This window comes from Heteronotia binoei, chromosome 5 (assembly GCF_032191835.1).
Source record: "Heteronotia binoei isolate CCM8104 ecotype False Entrance Well chromosome 5, APGP_CSIRO_Hbin_v1, whole genome shotgun sequence".
Classification (NCBI taxonomy): Eukaryota; Metazoa; Chordata; class Lepidosauria; order Squamata; family Gekkonidae; genus Heteronotia; species Heteronotia binoei.
In genome coordinates this window covers 54794174-54816313 of record NC_083227.1, presented here as the reverse complement: position 1 = coordinate 54816313, position 22140 = coordinate 54794174, and the positions used below count along the sequence as shown (strand labels likewise).

Genomic DNA, 22140 nt, shown 5'->3' with positions numbered 1-22140 from the left:
AAAGAGAAACAGGGACTGTGTATGCCTGACCTTACATGTCCACCTGATGTGATACTCTACCCCTCTGACAAGAAATAAATCATTCATGGAAACAGAAGCTCTGCCCCACCTGTGCTTTGAATACCCTTTAGACCAACATAAGGAATCTTATTATAAAGGGCAGATTCAAGTCACCGCTTTATGGACAGTATGCCCAGGACAAGAGGGACTACAAACTACATATTCCTGTTTTATATGCTCTGCACACACACAATAGCCCTATGCCGACATAGTTATATTATCTGGGATTTATGCTTTTAACCCAAATTGCTGCAGAGTGTTGTAACGATCTCTTTAGTCAAATATGTGTTGGTATAATAAAACATTAATTCCATAGTCACAAATGAACTAGTAGCCTGTTGCTTTGCCAAGGTCTCTTAAATCAATCGAATGACATAGCTAAAATTAAAGTGGATTTTAAGGGACTTCATGATTAATGTGTTAAAGCATAATCATACCTGTAAGAACATAAGAGAAGCCATGTTGGATCAGGCCAATGGCCCATCCAGTCTAACACTCTGTGTCACACAGTGGCCAAAAAACCCAGGTGTCAACAGGAGGTCCATCCGCGGGGCCAGGACACTAGAAGCCATCACACTGTTGCCCCTCCCAAGCGCCAAGAATACAGAGCATCACTTGCCCCAGACAGAGTTCCAACAATACACTGTGGCTAATAGCCACTGACGGAGCTCTTCTCCATATGTTTATCCAATCCCCTCTTGAAGCTTGCTATGCTTGTAGCTGCCACCACCTCCTGTGGCAGTGAATTCCATGTGTTAATCACCCTTTGAATATACTTGCATACATCTTGGCAGATTTTTCTACTGTAAGAATGCAAGTACCCTATCATGAAAGACTAAAAGAGTCCTCAAAAATAATAAATGCTCCAATTCACAAAAGTAAGCACGGAAATGTACTGAAGCAGATGCATGTTGGGTAAACTGTAATGGGTTTCACAATCTTGCAATGAGACACTGGCATACATAGTGTTGCATAGAAGTTTATTACAATGTTCTGGTGAAGACTGAGGCCCAATTTAAATGTTATACTGGCACACTAAGAACCTTCTCCATGTAATTCCCAACATCTCATTTGAACTGTGCTGCAAGCAATGCAAAGCAGCTACATGTGTTTAATTTGCACACCAGAGATCAGAGACCTTGCAGATATTGTGCAGGAATGCAAACTAAGCACATACAGCTGCTTTACGTGGCTGGTACAGTGGTTTAAATGAGACACCCAGGTCCATGCAAAGTTACTGAGGTCAGCTCTTTGCCTGTGCTTGACATTTAAATCAGGCTTTATTCTATATGGTATGGTATCTACATGAAAGACTCAGAAACACATCCCGCACTCCACACAGGGATACACAAAGTCATCTGATGGTAAGACCCATGTGACAGTGATTTTGTGAATGGATTTGCCATGCCCTGGGATCTCTCTCATCACAGCTCAGTTTTTTCGGCTGACAAAAGCAAATTGCAGAAGCCCACCTCAATATGGATTTCACAAGTGACTGTAGAAACCACCTTAGAGAAGTACAGAAAGGGCTTGTTGATGCTACTAGTCATTCTAGGGACATGTCATCATTTGTCAGCTGCAAAGCAACTGCCATTTCTACAAATTCTGGAAATGAAGTCCCAGATGCTAGAAATGATTGCAAACATGCAGTTTGAATGCTCTACATCACTCTTGATATTTTTAAAGGCTCGCTTCACTGTTAATTCATATGGAGTTTTACTTCCGCAAAAAGCTTTACAAATTATCATCTCCATCATTCTTATGATGTCTTTGTTATCATTCTCATTTTCCACATAGAGAATGAACACCAAATGCCCTAAATGGAAGCATTCTACAGTCCCAAGGAAGCACAGAAACTCCTGCTATCAATGACACCCACAAATTATTTATAAATTATACCCAAAAAGTACATGTTTTATTTCATTTATATAAACATGCATGTATGCACTGAGATGCTAGGAGTAATGTTGAAACCTTTGCTTTGCCTAATTATATAAAACCAGTCTTCCATACCTATTACTTTTCCTTTTCTTATTGCTGTCCAACATTCTGTACAGTCCACTATTTTGCTATCCTACCAGCACAGTTCCAACAACAAAACAAATCTCTGAGTCATGATTATCCAAGGGCATCTTTCACAACCTTAAAAGACAGATTTGAATAATATTTGCTTGTGTGATTCTTGGCTTTTTTATTCATACCCTGACTCTAAGCATATTTATGGTAAAGTAAACTCTGACTCTTTCGATGGCATATTCTCATTAAAATGTGTTTAGGATTGTAACCTTAATAGGGAGATATGTGCATTCCACTCCTAATAGAAAGCATAGCCAAGCAGAGTTTTGTTTTACTTACCTACAGCATAGGTAGTAGCCAACATAATTGAAGAAATCCATGCAATCTGACCGTATGAAGTGTCAAAGAAACCCTGGATTTCTTTGAAAAAAACTGTTATGCTTTTAGGGAAAGCATATGAAAATCCAATGGATATGAATGCTCCAAATACCACCACCCATCCCCATCCACCATCTGGAGGGGTATAGTTTATTCTTTTGTCTGTTGGAGGTGGCATGTCAGGGCTAAATTAAATCCCCAAAAGGATTTCTCTGGAATCCCTGAAAGACAAAGCATACACTGAAATAAGGTTGCATCACATTCATACAGGAAATTCAATCACAGTCTTCCACGCACATTATTCTTCCTTTTCCATTCATTTCTCTATTCAGAAGATTTTTAAAATTCTGAATCTCTTGCAATAGACATAATAGATATTTCTGGCAATAATAATAATTAAAAAACATGTTGTTATAAAAATGTCTACTGTATTTCAGTGAAATACTGGAATCATACCATTACTTTATTTCAATGAAATACTGGAATCATACTGTTAACATGCCTTTGTATGCTACATTCAAGATAGACATGGTCAAATAAAGGGGGACTGTGGGTCAGTGACAGAGCATCTGTTTGGCATGTAGAAGGTCCCAGGTTCAATCCCTGGCATCTCCAGTTAAAGCATCTGGCAGTAGGTGATGTGAAAGACCTCAGCCTGACACCCTGGAGAACTGCCACCACTCTGAGTAGACAATACTGGCTTTGAGGGACCAAAGGTCTGATTCAGTATAAGGCTGCTTCATGTGCTCATGTGTTCAAATATGATCATTTTTTAAAAAGAATCTCTAGAGTTCATAAAGTTTAAATTACACTGTGTGTAATTCTCATGATATATTATATTATTAAAACACCTTGCCAACCTCTGAGGATATTTGGGGATAGAACCCCATAATGATGGCAAGCTAAGGACTTATTCAACATATATCAGCTCTTAATCTAGACAATGAAATCTGTCATAGGAGTGAATATTTAAAATGCAAGCCTCAGGTAAACCAGCGGCAAAACTATAGTTGGTTGGGTTGACAACCTCCTGGTGGGGCCTTGAGATCTCCCAGAATGTCAACTGATCTCCAAACAGCAGATCAGTTCACCTGGAGAAAATGGTGCTCTGGAGGGCGCACTCTACGATATCATCCCCTGCTGAGGTCCCTTCCCTCTCCGAACCCTCCCTTTGCCTGGCTCCTCCCCCAAAATCTCCAGGAATTTCTAAGCACATTATTGGCAACCATGTTTATTTAACACAGATTGCTTTTTGTGTACCTCATATTAAACTTTGGTTTAATATAACATACAGAAACCAGTTCTAAATTTCTAATAGTAGTTTAGTAGCTGGTAGCTTAGTAGTTGATAGTTGGCTTTACTTTAGTAGTGGTTATTACTTAAGACCCAAAGGCCATGTTGCTCCCAGTTCTTTGTCTCTAGGCAACTGCTCTTGAACAAAGGTGACTACACATACAAGTGAGACAGGAATTCAATCCAATCCGTTTCTTCCACTTTTGATTGATGCTTTTTCATATCTTCATCTAACGATTCAAGCAGATTTCACCAGAAATCACATGTATTGCTGATTTTACTACAAATATTCACTCTCAATCAAGGTAATATGTTTTGCAAGAAATAAATGTGAGACCCATTTGATATGCCAGTATTTGTTTTTGTTTTGCTGTCAAGTCACAGCTGACTTATGGTGACTCCATAGGATCTTCAAGGCAAGAGGCAATTAGAGGTGGTTTGCCATTGTCTGCCTCAGCATATAACCCAGGTATTCCTTAGTGGTTTTGCATCCAAATACTGACCATGGCTGACCTTGCTTAGCTTCCAAGATCTAATGAGAATGGGCTAGCCTATGCCATACACGTCAGGGTAACTTTATTATAGTGGTTCTTAGATATGTGTAATTGAAACATAATATCTGAAACAACTTTGACTTTAGAGGACATTATTGGAGAGAAAACAAATATGCTTCCTACACACAAATGCACTCACACCTCCAACCTCAAAGAATGCAAATTCATTTAAAATAATTGCACAAAAACATTATGAAGAGTATATACAAAATGTATGAGTGCAGTCTGTTGTCTGTAATGAACAATTTATATTTAATTGTATATGGAATGCACAGGAAACGTGTATACAACCATGTCATGCCATGCTTCAAAACAGACTGGCTTTTAAACACCAGGGAAACTATTCTGAATGACCCCAATGTATGATTTGTTTCTGCTTTTTTCTCCTTCTTTACGAAAAACTACTAAATTGTGGGGAAGTGGGTGGCTATCTTTAATATGATACATGCTACACAAAGGATAAAACATACATACCTACAGCAAACCCACTGCACAGAACTTTCTTTTCTGTTACATACAGAATATACACAGAGCATCAGCATGCACATAAGTAAGCTCATACAAGCAAGCTAGTCAATACAGAGATTGCAGAACACTTGTGCCATAGACAACATAGTATATGGAGCAGAACACACAGCTGACAAAATTGTGAACACAAGCTGAACAAAAAAACCCCTCATTTTAGGGAATGCACATGTATGGAAACAGAAGAAAAGAGATATAAACAGGACATGAAGGGATATACAAAAGCTGAATGCACACAGGAAGGGAACTGTACATATACGTACAACACTCTTTCCTATTTCTAATGAAGTATGCACTTTTAAGTCAGTTATAAAAGCATGGGTTGCCTTTCAGGAGTGGAAAGTTAAAAAATTAAGTAGATAACAGATCTTTTAAAAGGAAATGGCAGTCTTACACAGCCCAACTCAGAATGGGACAATAAAGAAGAGGAGAAATTAAACCCTTCCATTCAAACACACTTTCACTAACTGAAACCAGCTCCACTGTTCTGTTATTACTCGCTTAAAGAGGGAAAAGGCCAGGGGTCTCTGCTTTTTCTAGTGGGTTCTATACATGGCAGAGTCTCGGAGTAAGCGATACAAGCTCTTTAATAGGAATCACATAGTAAAAGGTTACAATACAAGACTGCTGTTGGGGCCCACGGGACGAACTTATATATGTCTCTGGGTTCCCACACAAGCACGTTATTGGGTCATTCAAACCAGCAGGGGCCTGTGATTGGTCCTGGGCTGCGGGGGTTTGAATCTTACAGCCCTTTTTTCCCCAAGTCCCCAAGCTCAGTCCGTATGGCTCCAGTGAGCCAGGCGGAAACACCAAAGTCTTCCATTGAGTCCACATACATAACATCCCTCCCCGCTTAGTTCGCAAGCCCCTAGTGGACATAGTCTTTTCGGTATGCAGGCTTGTGGTGCTTTCGCATCGACCGCCTGAGTACAGGGGTTGAGAACGTGGTTTCTTCTTCAGGCGTTGCTGGTGGAGGCCCTGGTACCGAGGGGAAATCCACCGGCTGGACTGGGTCCTCTGAGGTTTCTGGTGCTGATGGTGGTCCCGTTTGTTCCGCTGGTTCTGGCACGGGTGTAGCTGCTGTCTCTTCTGCTTCCTCCGGCTCAGGGGTTGTTTCACCACAAGCAGGGGCCGGGGAGGTTGCGTTCTCGTCATTTTCCCCGGGCACCTCGCGCGCATGTATTTGATCAATGTGTTGCCTTAATGTGAATCCCCCCTGAGGTTGCTTTGTAGATGACGGTCCCTAGTACTTGGAATACTCACGCTGGTATCCATGCTGCCCCCCCCCCAAGTTTTTGGCAAACACTAAGTCCCCTGTATCGAACCCCCGGGGGGCCCGGACTGCCTCTGGTACCTCTTGCAGGTCGGGCACGCAGTTGGGATGCATGCGATCCAGGAGGGTTGTCAGCTGTCGGCCCATGAGAAGCTCTGCTGGGCTGCGGCCGATGACCGTACTGGGGGTAGAATGTTGCACTAAGAGGCACTCAGTGAGGCGTGCTTCCCACTCTCCATATATGATTCAGCGGAGCATTTCCTTTGTAGCTCGAACCATTCTTTCCGCTTGGCCGTTTGTGGCTGGGTGAAAGGGGGCTGATCTTATGTGTTTTATTAAATTTTGGTCACAGAAATCCTGAAGCTCAACCGAAGTGAAGGCCGACCCATTATCTGATACTAACATGTCAGGGAGGCCATGTGTGGCGAATACCCTGCGTAGCGCCCCTAATGCCGCCCGAGAAGAGGTGGAGGCCACTGGCACTACCTCTAGCCATTTAGAGTAGGAGTCCACAATAAGGAAGAATATACGCCCCTGGAAGGGCCTCGTGAAGTCAAGGTCCAGGCTGGACCTGGGGTTGTGAGTGGACTCCCACCGTTGGGCCAGGGCGCAGGGCAGCACCAGACGAATCTCCTGGCATGGCTGACATCAGGCCACCCAGGATTCAATTCCATCGTCAATTCTTGGCCACCATATATAGCTGTGGGCCAGCGCCTCCGTGCGTACAATTCCCAGATGGGTTTCGTGCAGCGCTGTTAGGACTCGCTGCCGCAGTACCGAGGGCACTACCGCCCTACTTCCCCACAACAGGCACCCTTTATGCACAGGCAGTTCATCCTGGCGGGATGCAAACACAGCAAATTCCGAGCCCACGCGTCCTTCTGGCCACCCCCTCCACACCCAGTTCAGAACTCGAGAGAGAGTTTTGTCCTTGGAAAAATAGCGGGTAATGTCCTTCGTGTGCACCGGGCGGTCTGGGAGGGGTTCCAGTGACATGATCTGGAACGCCGGGGCTGGGTCCATAGAGGACAGTGGCAGGCGGCTCAGAGCATCCACGTGACCCATCGCTTTCCCAGGGCGGTACTTAAGGTTGTACAGGTAACCCGCCAGGAAGATGGACCACCTCAATACCCGCAGTGAAAACATTTGGGGCATCTGTTGGTTGAAGGCAAACAGGCCCAGCAGGGGCTTGTGGTCCGTCAAAATAGTGAAGGGCCAGCCGTACAGGTAATAGTGGAATTTTTTAACCCCTGCCACAATAGCCAGGCCTTCTTTGTCTATTTGAGCGTAGTATCGTTCTGGTTTTTATAAGGTCCTTGAATAATAGGCCACTGGGACCTCGCGCCCATCCGACAGCCTGTGGGCCAACACAGCGCCGACACCGTAAGGCAAGGCGTTGCACGCGAGCACGACAGGTAGCCGCTCATCGAAGTGTGCCAGCAAGCTATTAGAAGTCAAAATGTCTTTTACCACCTGGAAAGTGGCGGCTTGCCGATGACCCCAAACCCACGGTGCCCTTTTGTCCAGCAGTCTGTGTAAGGGCTCTGCTACCGCTGCCTTGTGGGGAAGGAAGGCATGGTAGAAATTGAGAATTCCCAAGAATGATTGTAACTTGTTGGTGGGAGCCAACGCATCCACCGTATACCCCAGAATGCTGCTCGCGTCCACCGTATACCCCAGAAAATTTACGGTGGGCACCCCCAATACACATTTTTCCTGTTTTACCTTTAACCCTGCCCCCTCGAAACGCTGTAACACCATTCAGAGGTGGTCGCCGAATTCATCTTCGGTGGCTGCCGCAATCAGCACATCATCGAAGAACAGCTGTACTCCGGGGATGCCTTTAAGAAGGGAATCCATTAAGTTCTGAAACAGTCCTAGAGCCACGCTGACCCCAAACTGCAAGCATCTAACTTTGAAGCCCCCCCCCCCGGTGCGTTACGATAGTTTGCACTTTTGCTGTGGCTACGCCCACAGGGAGCTGTTGGTATTCTTGTGCCAAATCCAGTTTCCCAAAGATTTTTGCTCCCACTAGGGATGCTAACATGTGGCTCACCACCAGAACGGGGTATGCATGGCCTTGTAACGCCTTATTTATGGTGCATTTATAGTTAGTGCAGATGCGTATGCTGCCATTGGGTTTGATCGGGGTTACTATGGGAGTCTCCCACTTTGAATTAGCAACTGGTTCCAGAACCCCTTGGGCCATGAGGCGGTCCAGCTCCTCTTCGATCTTGGGCCTGAGAGCTAGGGGCACCCGCCTGGCCTTCAGCCGTATGGGCTGCACGTTGGGGTCTAGTTGTAAGGCTATGGGGCCCCCGGTTTAAGTCCCCAGAGTTCTGTCGAAAACCCTGGGGAACTCTTTGCACATGAATTCCCGTCACTTGGATGCCCAGTGCCTGGAACCAGGACTGACCTAGAAGGCTGCACAGATCGCCCTCCACCACGATGAGGGGGAGCTCGCCCTTGAACTTTCCGTACCTTACATGGACCAGGCCCACTTCCCGGACTGTAACCTCCCACTTTTGAAAGTCCCGGACAAGAAATAAGGTTGATTTTAATTGAGCTTCCCTCCCGGGGCACATCTCCCTGAACATGCAAGCCGAAATGACCATCTGGCCCGCCCCAGAGTCTACCTCCATTTTGCAGGGCTTGCCTTCCATGAACACAGTCACGTAGTATTTATCCGGGGAGGGAATGGGCAACTGGCATACCTGGGTGAGTGCCTGGATGTCGTCCACAAGTGCAACCTCGTGGCGGTGGCCATTCTGTTGGTGAGGAAGTTTTCCTTGCCGCAGCGCTGCCAACCGGCACACCCAAGCTATGTGCCTGGCCTTCCCGCATGTATGGCAGGTCGTGCTCCTGAACTTGCACGTGCGCCGCTCATGTGGCTCCCCACAGCTAGCGCAGGTCTTGGGGGGTGGTTGATTCTGTTGTTCGCGCCTAGGCTTTTGTTGGGTTGAATGATGCAGCTTGAGGGCGTCGTCCCCGTCTGAGTCGTCTGATTCTGCAGCCGGTCGCAGCTGGTGGGCGCTGGTCCCTGGACAGCGGGCCTTTTCTTAGTGTGCATCCTCAGTGGCGGTGGCTATTTGTAGGGCCTTCTCCAAGGTTGGCTTTGATTCCATTGTGATTTTCCAACGTGCCTTCCCATCCTTGAGGCCGTGAGTGAACTTCACAAGCAGGTTCTCCTCCAATTGTGCGCTGTACTCCACCTTCCTGCCCAAGTCTCGCAGGGCTAGGAAGGTCGCTACGGTCTCGTTCGGCTCCTGGAAGCTTTCGAGGAACTGTAGGTTCTGGGTGAGGAGAGTAGGCTTCGGGACGAAATAGTCGGTCAGCACCTCGATGATCTTGTTGAAGGAAGACGCCTTGAGCGTCTCTGGCGCGACCAAGCCCTCTGCTTGCTGCAGCATGGCGACGCCGTAGTTGCTCAGCAGGATGATCTTCTTGATTTCGTGTTCATCCTCCTTGATTCGCTGTGCCACGAGGTGGTACTTGAGTCTTTTGACCCAGGCTTCCGGCTGTGCCATGTTGAACGCCAGGATGGAGTTTTGCGATCCGGATGCAGTGGCTATGATTGGGCTGGGCGGCGGTACCGGTTGCACGGCAGCACTGGAGCTCGGTGCGCTTGGCGGTGCCGGGGTGTCCTGGCCCTCGCTCATCTGGATCCCATCCTCGTTGCCACTATAATATAGTGGGTTCTATACATGGCAGAGTCTCGGAGTAACTGATACAAGCTCTTTAATAGGAATCACATAGTAAAAGGTTACAATACAAGACTGCTGTTGGGGCCCACGGGCCGAACTTATATACATCTCTGGGTTCCCACGCAAGCATGTTATTGGGTCATTCAAACCAGTGGGGGCCTGTGATTGGTCCTGGGCTGCGGGGGTTTGAATCTTACAGCCCTTTGTTTCCAAGTCCCCAAGCTCAGTCTGTATGGCTCCAATGAGCCAGGTGGAAACACCAAAGTCTTCCCTTGAGTCCACATACATAACATTAATTTAAAGGACTATATAAAAGCATGTGGTGGAAAGATTTAAAAATGCCTCTCTGCATCTCAGCCAGGGAAGATCTGACTGCAAACCTTCCAGCCTCTCACACATGTATAATACAAACCACATTGCATGTGCATTGATTGTAAACCTATGCAGAACTGCATCCTTCTAAATAGATCCAAATAGACAGCTGTGTTGGTCTGAAGTAGCAGAACAAAATAGGAGTCAATTGCACCTTTAAGACCAGCTTCGTTATATTCAGAACGTAAGCTTTTGTGTGCATGCACACTTCTTCAGACGAGGAATGAGGTACAGTAAGCAGAGCCACATATAGCTGGTGGAGTTTGGAATGCCAAGTGGTACAAAGTTAAAAACCAACAGCAGAAAAGTAAAATTAACAAATTCATAAAACTTTTGATCTGGGTTATATTAGCGTGGGAAACCATAAAACAGTAACTTGTCAGAATGTGAGAATGCCTGTTAATTATTCTATTGCTAATAAACCTGGGTCAAAAATAAGACATTTCTTTCCCAGAAGTTTTTCCTGTCCAACTAATTTACCTTTTAACATGTAACATAAATATATACATAATTCTAGTTTGCCATTGGGAAAATTACATTAAAATATAGTGGAAGATGGGTTTAGTATATGTAATGAAATAAACAGCTAATATCCCTTGTTTGAATATGTCAATACAAAAGCATTATTCTGATACACTATCCTAAAAGAGAAATACATTGGAATACTGTGGATATATCGCCATACTTGGTGAAAGTGGGTTTAGCATATGTAATGAGATAAAAAAACAAAACAACCTCTCTGTTCAGTCCTGGGGAGGTGTTTTTTCCAAGTTTCATAATAGTTTGTAATTCAGTATTTCCCCTCTCCATTCTGTTCTTGTTCTTCTAATGTCACTGAAATCAATGTAACTTGTTAGCTGCTTGAAACCCTTTTTGTTTAACATATCTGGTAACTGAAGATGTCAGAATACCAAAATTAATGGTTAATTTTTAAAAAGCAGTTTTTCAGAGGACTGTAGAACATAAAAAAAGATTAGAGGTATGAAAAAAGAAAGTTTCCCAATTTGTGAAAAATCTATAAATTCCAAAATTCTTTAACTTGGCATACTAGGCAACCGATCCCATGACAATGTATTTTTTTTCTTCCTTACGAAACTATTGCAAAACAAGCAAACATTGACAAATGTTGATACAAAGGCCATATGTGGGGCAGATTTCCACACAGGGAATATAGAATGCAGAAAAGGGGAATATTAAAAGTTCCAAAGCAAGCTGTTAAGAGAGAGAAAGGTACATAAACAATAAATGCCTATGCCATAGAGAAATTGTGCATATACAGGATGTTAATGTTTGCATATACAGAATGTTAGTATGTTAATATGTCCAGGGGTGGCCAACGGTAGCTCTCCAGATGTTTTTTGCCTACAACTCCCATTAGCCTCAGCCAACATGGCCAGTGGCTCGGGCAGATGGGAGTTGTAGGCAAAAAACATCTGGAGAGCTTCCATTGGCCACCCCTGGACATATTAACATACTATGCATCAGACAGACATAATGCACATGAAATCATAAACAAAGACACAAAAGTCTTATGACACAAAACATAAGACTTTTGACACAAAACATAAAATGAACATAATACATATAAAACATTACAGAAAGCAAACACACTTATGTTACAAAAAAGATGTATTTGTGCAGCACTCTTGGCACCTATTGCTCAGCAAGCTCATACTTCTGCACCATAAAGCCTGCATACAGCAGGCTGGCACAGGAAGACTATTTAGTTGTGTATGTACAAGATTTTTCAGCCCGGATGGCTGTAAACAGTTGATGTGCAAAGGAATAATGAGAGCAGGTGTATTAACATTAAGAACACAATAAAAATGCTAAAAAAAATTAGCAAAAGCAGCAAAGGAAAGCAGTTTCCTATGCATAGAGAAATGCTAACACAGCAGCTTTCACAACCAACACGGGGGGGGGGGGGTCCAGCAGCTAAAAATGTACAAGGAAGGGGCCATGAAAGAGCTCCCTTGAAAGAGAGTTCCAGAGGAATGGTACCACCAATAAGAAAGCCCTGTTGTGTACTGCTTCAAAAGTTATGGAACTAAAGAAAAACACATTAATGATAATCTCCAGGTGCAGGGAGGCACCCACTGCACAAAGTGTGCAGGCTCCAGGTATTTTGCTTACTATAACCAACAGAACATAGATTCCTGCATGCACATACATATCCTCCATGCAGTGGAAACAAATTAGGAAGCCGCTGGAAGGCCGAGTCCTCCCCTGTCAAGCAATTCGTTCTTTGGAATATTACCTTCTAAAGATACGATACCTCACAATAGGAAAAGTGTATCTTTCACCGGGGCTGTCAGAAGTTCCCAGATGTTACTGTCAAAGCAGACTCACTGCTGAAACGATGACCATTGAACTTCCTAGTTCTCAAGATCTAACTCTCCCCCCCGCCCCTCACCACCACACCCGCCACGTTTCGCATTCACCAGTACGTGCGCCTATAGAGAGGGCACTGTTTTGCCAGATGGCGCGCGTGCACACCCCCCGCTCCAGTTGCACACGTGTCCGGGGTCCCCCCGGCCCCAGGCTTGCCCTAGCAGCTGGCGCGCTCTTTCGCGCCCATTTGTTGAGGACGCACGGCTTAGGCACCTACCTGTAAGCGTCCCTGCTGGGGATCATGCAACCGGGGACACAGCACTCTGGACTTCGGAGCGCAGGGAAGAAGGGGCCAGGGCGCGAAGCACGAGATTGATTGGGGCCCCTCGACTTGACACGTGACGCGAGAAAGCAGAGGGAGCCCCGGCGGTGGAGACTTTCCCCTCAGCCCCGCCTCTTTCTGGGTCGCTTGGGGAGGGAACCCCATTGGGAGTCTGCAACGGTCACATGTGGCGCGCGGCGGAGGGCGGGGGCGGGGTTGTTGATACTGGCTCCTCTTGGTAACGGCAGGTCCAGACTGGGGTTGCTAACCTCCAGGGGCAGGCTGGAGAGCTTCTGAAATTACAGCTCACCTCTCCGGACAACAAGATCAGTTCTAGATGCGTCGAGGGGGGGGGGGGCTCAGTGGCATTCTACCCCACACTGAGGCCAATGCTCTCCCCAATCCCCGCCCTTCCCGCAGAATCTCCAGGAATTTCCCAACCTGGAGCTGGCTATCTTCTTACTGCTGTACTCTTGAGTAGATTTGTTTCCTAGGTAATAGGAAAAAGTGAAAGGACCTCGTGTTTATACAATTTATCCAGCCTCGCTACCACCTTTATTTATTTAGTTCTACCCCACTTTTCCCCTAGTTGGGACTCCCAAGTGGCTTACAATAGTGAGCTCTTTTCTTCTTGGAAAAATATTCTTGGAATACTGTGTACAATTCTGATCACTGCATGTTAAAAAAGGATATTATAGCATTGGCAAAAGTGCAGAAAAGGGCAGCTAGAATGATTAAAGGGTTGGAACACTTTCCCTATGAAGAAAGGTTGAAATGCTTGGGGCTCTTCAGCTTGGAGAAACGTCGACTGCGGGGTGACATGATAGAGGTTTACAAGATAATGCATGGGATAGAGAAGGTGGACAAAGTAGTACTTTTCTCCCTTTCTCACAATACAAGAACTCGTGGACATTCAATGAAATTGCTGAGCAGTTGGGTTGGAACGGATAAGGAAGTACTTCACCCAAAGGGTGATTAACGCATAGAATGCACTGCCACAGGAGGTGGTGGCGGTTACAAGCATAGACAACTTCAAGAGGGGATTGGATAAGCATATGGAGCAGAGGTCCATCAGTGGCTATTAGCCACAGCATATTTTCGGAACACTCTGTTTGGGGCAGTGATGCTCTGTATTCTTGGTGCTAAATGGGGGGGGCACAGTGGGAGGGCTTCTAATGTCCTGGCCCCACTGGTGGACCTCCTGGTAGCACTTGGGGTTTTTTGGCCACTGTGTGACACAGTGTTGGACTGGATGGACCATTGGCCTGATCCAACATGACTTCTCTTATGTTCTTATTTTCTTATGTTCATTTTATCCTCACAACTACCAGCAGCCTGAGAAGTAGGCTAGGCTGAGAGTGAGAGTGTGTAAGTGGCCCATGGTCACACAGTTAGCTGCCCTGACAGAACAAGGATTTGCCACTGTAAAATTGCAGCACACGTCACTGTCTATACCTCTCACTGTTATATTCAACAGGGAGCTCCAAATTCAGACTATTAGCCTCAAGATCACAGCCTGAAACATCTAAATTTTAATTTCCCCCTCCCTTTCTGTTTTCAAAAACTTATAGCCTTGTGAACTCTACACCTTGCCCCCTGTGTTTTGGAATTTTGGGTACTCTCCCATATCCCACTTGATTGACTGCAGCTGTACCAGTTTCTCCATCATGTTTAAGTCAAGAAGGAGTTTAAACTCAAGGGGACTGTGGTGCCACCTTGGTCAGAGAACTTTTCTCCCTCACTTAAGGCTTAGTAAACAATTTGAACCTAAAATATAAAAACTGAGTATTTGTGATGCATCAGCTGCTCATTGGGGGCTGGAGGTTGATTATTTAACTGGACTGGATGGAAATCAGCATAATCCATCTTTACAGACCTTTTATTACACCACCACCCCCGCACACACACATATGCTTCTATTAAACTAAAGAGAAGTCTTTACAAAGAAGCAATTCAACTGGCAGTGCAGTCATAAACAGTAACAGTTTTCTAAATCTGTTGGCATCAGGATTACACTGTGGGGGACTAAGTTAAGTCTTTAACCAGTTTCTGATATACAGCTATCAAACTCACTAAGAAGGTATTTAGCATGAGATGAGATTAGTGAGAATACACCCAAATTAGAATTCACAGGGTGTAAACTGATTAATAAATGCAACACAAAGAACTCAGAACTGCAGACAAGGGAAGGAAAAGAGCAAAAAGTTCTAGGTTAGGAAGGCAGCTCATATGCAGACACAGAAAACAACAAAAGGCAGTCATTTGAGACTGCAGGTGTCTCCTTAACCTTCTGGCAATGGATGCAGCCTAGAACAAAGGCGGTACAACATTCCAACAGTGAGTGGTTTAAAAACGTGATCACAAATGAACTCAGCGTAGTCCAGCATACTTCTTCCAATGATGGCCGGCCAGAAAGTCTTGAAAACCCACACAAAGGCTTTGCCTGTTGTCTCCCCCAGCATTTGGTATTTAGAAGGATGTCTGTGACTGTGCCATCATCCCTTCTTAATACTATTACATCTTGAACTCTAGCCTATTTTCTGATAGTATTTTTTGCATTCATTAAAGCCTAGTTTTGATTTTGTATTCATTAAAGCCTAGTTTTGATTCCAGCTGAGTTGCCCAGTGCCGCAGCTATGCAACATTCAAACAAACTAGTGCAGATATCCGCATCATTATAAATTAAACAAAAACACACACACTAAGCTCATCATTCATATAATCCCTGAAGTGCACTGAGTATCTGCTCCCCTTGAAAATGTAATTAATAATGTTGTTACTGATAAGGTTTACTTATTTCTGCGGTATTCACTGTACTACAAAAGGGACAGTACAATTAAAGTGCAGTAAAAGTATGGCAGAAATAATTCATTTTGGTGACAATTCAGTCAACAAAAGCAATATCTAAAGAAAGCATATACATATATTTCCATTAGTTTTGGGGAAGTGTTTTGTTACTTCATTGTGATTTTTTTTTCATGGGAAATTCCTGGACTAAGAAGACCAACACATTAGGGGATCCCTGAGTGTTAACTCTAGTTGCCTGGTGCGTTTACTGGCCAATCTTTCAACTTTTGTCATTAGTGTATTCTTGGGTTCATCCTTGAAATGTGGCTGTACTGTTGTTCAGTTACAGTCCCCCTGCTCCTGACTACTGAGCATTTCTTATTTGAGATTCCATCCTTGCAAAACCCAAATCATTCGTTCACCCTCATGTTGTATTTTCCCTTTACTGAAACTACTGCAGAAGGGTATTCACATTATGTATGAAGGTATTATAAAGCAAAAATAGCATGCATGTCAGTTAAATCTGAACATTTAGATTGCAATCTTGCACTTTTTATCTATTTGGAAATTTTGGTGATTTCAGTGGGATTTACATGGGAACAACATAACAAGTATATCTGTAAATGGTTTACAGGGGTGTCAGACATGCAGTTCAGGGGCCAAATCAGGCCCCCGGAGGGCTCCAATCAGGCCCCCAAGCATCTGCTTCCTTCTTCCTATATCTTGCTTCCTTCTGTATCTCAGCTTGCTTTGCAAGACTTGCTCAATTGCACAGGAGTTACAGAGCAAAGCCTCTATTTTCTCCATTGGCTGAGGCTCCTCCCTTGGGGAGGAATAGCTTTGCCAGGCTCTCTCAATGACAGAGCTACTAAGCCAAGCCTCTCTTATATTGGCCGAGGCTCCCACCCCCCCCCCTCGGGCAAGGAAAGAAAGAGCCAGAACTTCCTTTGCCTAGTTCCCTGGATCCCATGGGAGAAATACAAAGAAAGCATCCTTAGGATCAATGAGTGCTAACGTTTTAAGCATGTTTTACGTTGTATATATATATATATATATATATTTGTGTTTGTCTGTGTTCTTTATAAAATTTATATCTCTGTTACCTAATCTTAAATAGGTGCATACATGACCCGGCCCAACAAGGTCTCATTTATGTCAGATCCGGCCCTCATAACAAATGAGTTTGACTCCCCTGGTTTAGGATGTTAAGATTTTAAGAACAGCACATTTTATCACAAGACTGTAAGAAAAATTATAAGAACTCTGTTTCTTATCTATCCACCGACATTTGGCTTGCACAAACATTTATGGAGCCAAAGATATGTCTGTATTCTCTGAAGTGCAACAAAGTACTAATGCCAGGTGAAAGGGGAAAAAAATAAGATGGCCCATATTAATTATATGCAGAGCTAATGGAAAATCTGGACTTACTGTTTTTATTTATTCAAACATTTGTATGCCATCTTTCTGCCCAAATTTAGGGTCTCTAAGGCAGCAAACAATTAAAACAGTACAGATAAAAATAAATAAAATATTTAAAACAGTGTTAAAGTACAGATAAATATAAATAAAATATTTAAAACTAATAAAGCATATATACACAAACGGAGGAGGGCCAATGAAAGTTAGTGAGGGAACACCAAACCAAACAATCTTTACCCACAGATGGAAGATAATGATAAAGGAAGACAGATGAATCTCACTGAGGAGGAGGTTCCAGAGTTTTGGTGCCACAGCTGACAAGACCCTTTCTAAGGCTGCCTGCTGCCTAGCCTCAGATGGCAGGCATGCCCGAAGTAGGTCATCTGAAGTTGGATAGGTTCATATTTGACAGTTTCAAGAATATGCTAGGAGAAAAAATATAATTTTTACTAAACCAGGTTTTACACTCACCACCTCCATAAGTAGTGGCACACATGATAGAAGATACCCATGCAATCTGGCCATAGGAGATGTTGTAAACAGCCTGGAGTTCTTTGTAGTAGATTGTGAAAGCCTTGGGGAAAGCATAAGCGAGACCAGCAGAGAGGGAAGCTCCAAATACCACAACCCAGCCCCAGCCCCCATCAGGAGGGATGTTGCCCAAGTCTGTGTTGCATGGTGGAGACATGGCTGAGCTGCTGCTAAAGGCAGTCAGGAGAACCTAGGATGAAAGTGAAAATCTACATTACTGCAGCACTCTCAGGCCTTAATCCCAGAACTTCATAGAATTTGTGTATCAAATGTAGTCCTATAAAACGCGTACTTTGCATGCAGTAAAAGTTAAGTAATTTCTTCCATTGGTTTAAAGATAAATGTTTGACACAGACAACAATTCACTTGAGAGGAAAATGTCAATGCCTAAGTCCAGCAAATTGCACAGCAAGAAAGTTCAGCAAATTGCACATCTCTTCCAACATAATCAAGGAGGAAGAAACCACTACAGAAATCAGGTCAGCTTTCATTTCCTATTACTTGTTTTTAATAAGTTGTTACATTTTTATCCATCCCCTTGTTCCAAAGAGGCTTCGGCAATGTAAACCGGTGAGTTATCCTATTTAACCTGTGCAGCCACCCCATTATATGTAAGTTAGGATGAGAAGCGGGGACTAGCCTAGGCTCACTCAGCTTTATGGCTGATTGAGAAATTGCACTCAGGTGTCTCCAGCTCAAATCCAACATTCAGCCCCCTTCAACATACTCTCTCTGTTTTTAAATTAAGATTTATGACATGAGAGAGTCTTGAAATGAAATATCACCAAAAAACCAAAATCAATTTTTATTCCAAAGAATATCACTCAATCCAGTCAGCTTTTCATTCAGTCCTGTCCACTTCCCCTCCTTAGTTCAGCTCACCAATCCCGTACAATATTTGTCCATGCAGGTTCCATGATCCCCAGCATAGATTTGAGCGAGGGGGGCATCAAAGGTTTTCTCTAATTTCTTCTTCACTAGCTTAAATCTAACCCATTGCTCACAAACAGATCTCAGAAAGGGTTCCTACCTTTTGAAATTCCTGAATGCAGAAAGACAGCATTCAGTTAGGTGCTTTCATATCATCCTTTAGATAATAAAAGCCCTACCGTGGTGGCAAATCTGAGGATTTTCATTGGTTGGATGTGGGCTATACAGGACTGGCTTGCACTCTGACTCTGGAATGCCACTGGCTGATTCTGCTCTCCCCCACCCACAACCAGCCCCATCAGGCAAGAACCCCACCAGATGGCCACTGACCTCTGAGGGAAACAGTTCTCTGCTGACAGGTTCTCCTGGGGGCTTACTAATCACCAGGGCTTTTTTTTGTAGCAGAAACTCCTTTGCATAGTGGGCCACACACCCCTGATGTAGCCAATCCTCCTGGAGCTTACAGTAGGCCCTGTAATAACAGCCCTGTAAGCTCTTGGAGGATTGGCTACATCAGGGATGTGTGGCCTAATATGCAAAGGAGTTCCTGCTACAAAAAAATGCCCTGCTGATCTCTACTGCCTCTCCTCAGGGCCTTTTGTAAGAAGTCCAGGACAGTCTATTCCTCCCCCCCCCCCATACACACAAACATTTCCATGAAGCAAACAGTGAACTGTGAGACACATGTTCAAGCAGGCTTTCAATGCTTGACGGAAAGAGGGCTGCCACCAGACATCACATAGAATGCTGGTGATCACTGTTCGTAAATTCAATGCCGCCTGTATTGTATGAATGCAGCACCATAGAATGGTTTTAAAAATTGTAAAATGTTTTTTTTAAAAAATTGAAATATGTAAATTATGGTTTTATATATTTTAGTGGTTTAACTGTATTGACATTATGTTGTAAGCCGCCCTGAGTCCGTTTGCGGAGAGGGCGGGATATAAGTTGAACGTAATAAATAAAATAAATAAATGTTCATGAGACAAACAGTAGCAGTTACTTCTCTTCAACTGACACAATGGACTCCATTTTATCCTATCAGCCCATTGGACAGAATGGACTCCATTGTATCCTATGGGCCCACAGGATAGAATGGAATCCATTCTGTCCTATGGACCCATAAGATACAATGGAGACTACTCATGGCCCCATGAGATGGAATGGACTCCCTTTTGCTTTCCTGCTGCCTGCAAACAGAAGGGAATGAAAGGGAGGCTTGCAATGGCTTCTCGTCCCTTAATGGGCAAGGGAGGCTTGCAATGGCTCCTTGCCTCTTACATTTTTACTGGGCTTCCCCAAAGACTACATTTTACCTTCTCCTAAGGTGCAAATTATTATCATTCTGTAGGGGGAAAATGAGCCATCTATATGTACCAGCAGAGTGGGTCCGCCTGTCATCTGCTTGCTTTAAGAGGCAGGGAGCCATTGGAAGGCTTCCCTTTTGCCCCTCCCCACCTGCAAGTGAGAGGGGGTGAAAGGGAGGCTTCTAATGGCTGCCTACTTTCCTGCCCGTCTTCCTGTCATTTTTCTGTCTCCCTTCCTTCCTTTCATTTTCCTCTTTCACTCCTTTCTCCACAATATTTCCATAACTCTCCCTTCTCATTCCCTCTCAATCTTTCTTTCTCTGTCTGTCGTTTTATTTCACTCTGTCTACCTTTATTCCTTTCATTTTTCTTTCTCACACTCCTTTCCCCCATCTTTTCCTACCATTCTTTATCTTTCTTTCATTCTGTTTGTCTATCTTACTTCCTGCCACCCACACATACATCACTCCCCCCCCCCCCAATATTTTTTCTAGGGTCTGTTGTATTTCTTCCTACAATGGGCTTTACTAAATAAAGTACTTGCAATCCACTTGCAAATAATCACTGAAGTGGACTGAAACAGCATTATTTAGCATGTGTGCATGTTTGCATTCTGAGGTATCTGTCCATGGTATTTATTTTATTCTATAGAAGTCAATAGAAACCACTGACTTCCACAGGAGAAAAGGATTGCAACTGGGAACAGCTGGGGTGGAGGCAAAATTTGTTCTCCCAGCTTTTATCTAATTAAAATATTTTCCTTTCCCAAGAGCCCCGTGGCACAGAGTGATAAAGCTGCAGTACTGTAGTTGGAGCCCTCTGCTCACGACCTGAGTTCGATCCCAGCGGAAGCTGGTTCAAGTAGCTGGCTCAGGTTGACTCAGCCTTCCATCCTTCCGAGGTTGGTAAAATGAGTACCCAGCTTGCTGGGGGGAAAGTGTAGATGATGGGGAAGGCAATGGCAAATCACCCCGTAAAAAGTCTGCCATGAAAACGTTGTGAAAGCAATGTCACCCCAGAGTCCAAAACGACTGGTTCTTGCACAGGGGACTACCTTTACCTTTTTATCCATTCCCATTCAATGGTAATTCAAGCACATTTTGGTTTTTTGTCAACATCCATTAATCTTTTTGTAGTAAAGAAAATGAATGGGCTACAACAACTTAAGACAGTTAATATAGGAGTAAAATCTTGTTCCTGATCACAGATTTGAAGACACATTTTAAAGTTGGGGGAATGTACATTTTTACGGGCTTCCCCAGAGACTACATTTTACCTTCTCCTAAGGTGCAAATTATTATCATTTTGTAGGGGGGAAATGAGCCATTTATATGTACCCGCAAAACCAATAGTTCACAAGCTTTACCTTCAGGGAGTCCTTTCCATATGAACATGTCTTCAGAGGAACATGCAGTTTTGTTCACATGGGGCACTGAGCCAAGCCTGTTGGGCCCCCAATTTGCCCTGCATGAACTCATACATCATAGTATTGTCCTAGTGCTCTGCTGCTGATGCAAATTGCAAAAAAAAAAAGAGAGATTGATTGCGGTGGGTAAGCTATGGGGGAGGAGCTGTGGCTCAATGGAGGAACATCTGCTTTGCATGCAGAAAGTCCTACCATGTTCAGTTTCTGGCCTCTCCAAATGAAAGGATTAAGCCGTAGGTGATGTGAAAGACCTCTGCCTGAGACTGTGGAGAGCCCAGAGGTCTGATAACTTCATGTCTTCCAAGGAATCTTATCTACCATTATTAATCTTTTAACAGAGAAATCTCAGTGCTCACTGCTGCAGAGAGGACAAGAAAATACACTGCACAGAAAGCGTCTCACTTGACCTGGAGTGTGGAACTAGGTTGTATGAGAGGCAGACAAAAGTTTCACTGTAGAGTCACTGGCTAAAAACTCCACTTCCCTACCTTTTGCTATAGATTTTTCTTTCCATTTCAAAAGGGACCTATCTTCACCTCTCTAGACCCTGGACTGGAACTGGAGGACTTCCTGAAGACTGCATGTCTCAAAGTCCTAATGACAAACATATTGAGGGAGGAAAAATCTTCCCTGCCTCTTGATCCTTAAGTCAATAAGAAATCACTCATTGCCTTACCTTAAAATGCTATTCCAAGAAGCTGGCCTTCTGATCCTTGTTTCGCCCCTCTCAGAAGAAAGCAAAGCTTAACCCCTGCTTAGGGTGAATGCTTTATTGTAGGGGGGTTTTTCTGACAGGGTAGTAAGAGGTCCCCTGGTTCCATATGATCCCTGCTTATAAAGCTAATTCCATTGCATAAGAAACAGCTGCTCTACAGCATCTGAATAATGTACACTTGTCTTCATGGA

General features: G+C 44.1%; 1 protein-coding gene across 3 annotated transcripts in view; it reads right to left on the bottom strand.

Annotated features, from left to right (window-relative positions):
* The window catches only part of LOC132572449 (monocarboxylate transporter 2-like), a 76358-nt gene extending 63413 nt beyond the window's left edge, over positions 1 to 12945 (bottom strand). Inside the window, exons 1-2 of one of the 3 annotated variants that reach the window (XM_060239505.1) lie at positions 12787 to 12945; positions 2416 to 2675 (exon numbers count right to left, since the gene is read on the bottom strand). In XM_060239505.1, coding sequence (XP_060095488.1) covers positions 2416 to 2632 — 217 coding nt within the window. In that variant the 5' untranslated portion in view covers positions 2633 to 2675; positions 12787 to 12945. Of the gene's footprint in view, positions 1 to 2415; positions 2676 to 12786 lie in introns of those variants that run through there. The other 2 variants (XM_060239506.1, XM_060239507.1) reach the window with 2 other exon arrangements.
* Positions 12946 to 22140: the final 9195 nt, after the last annotated feature.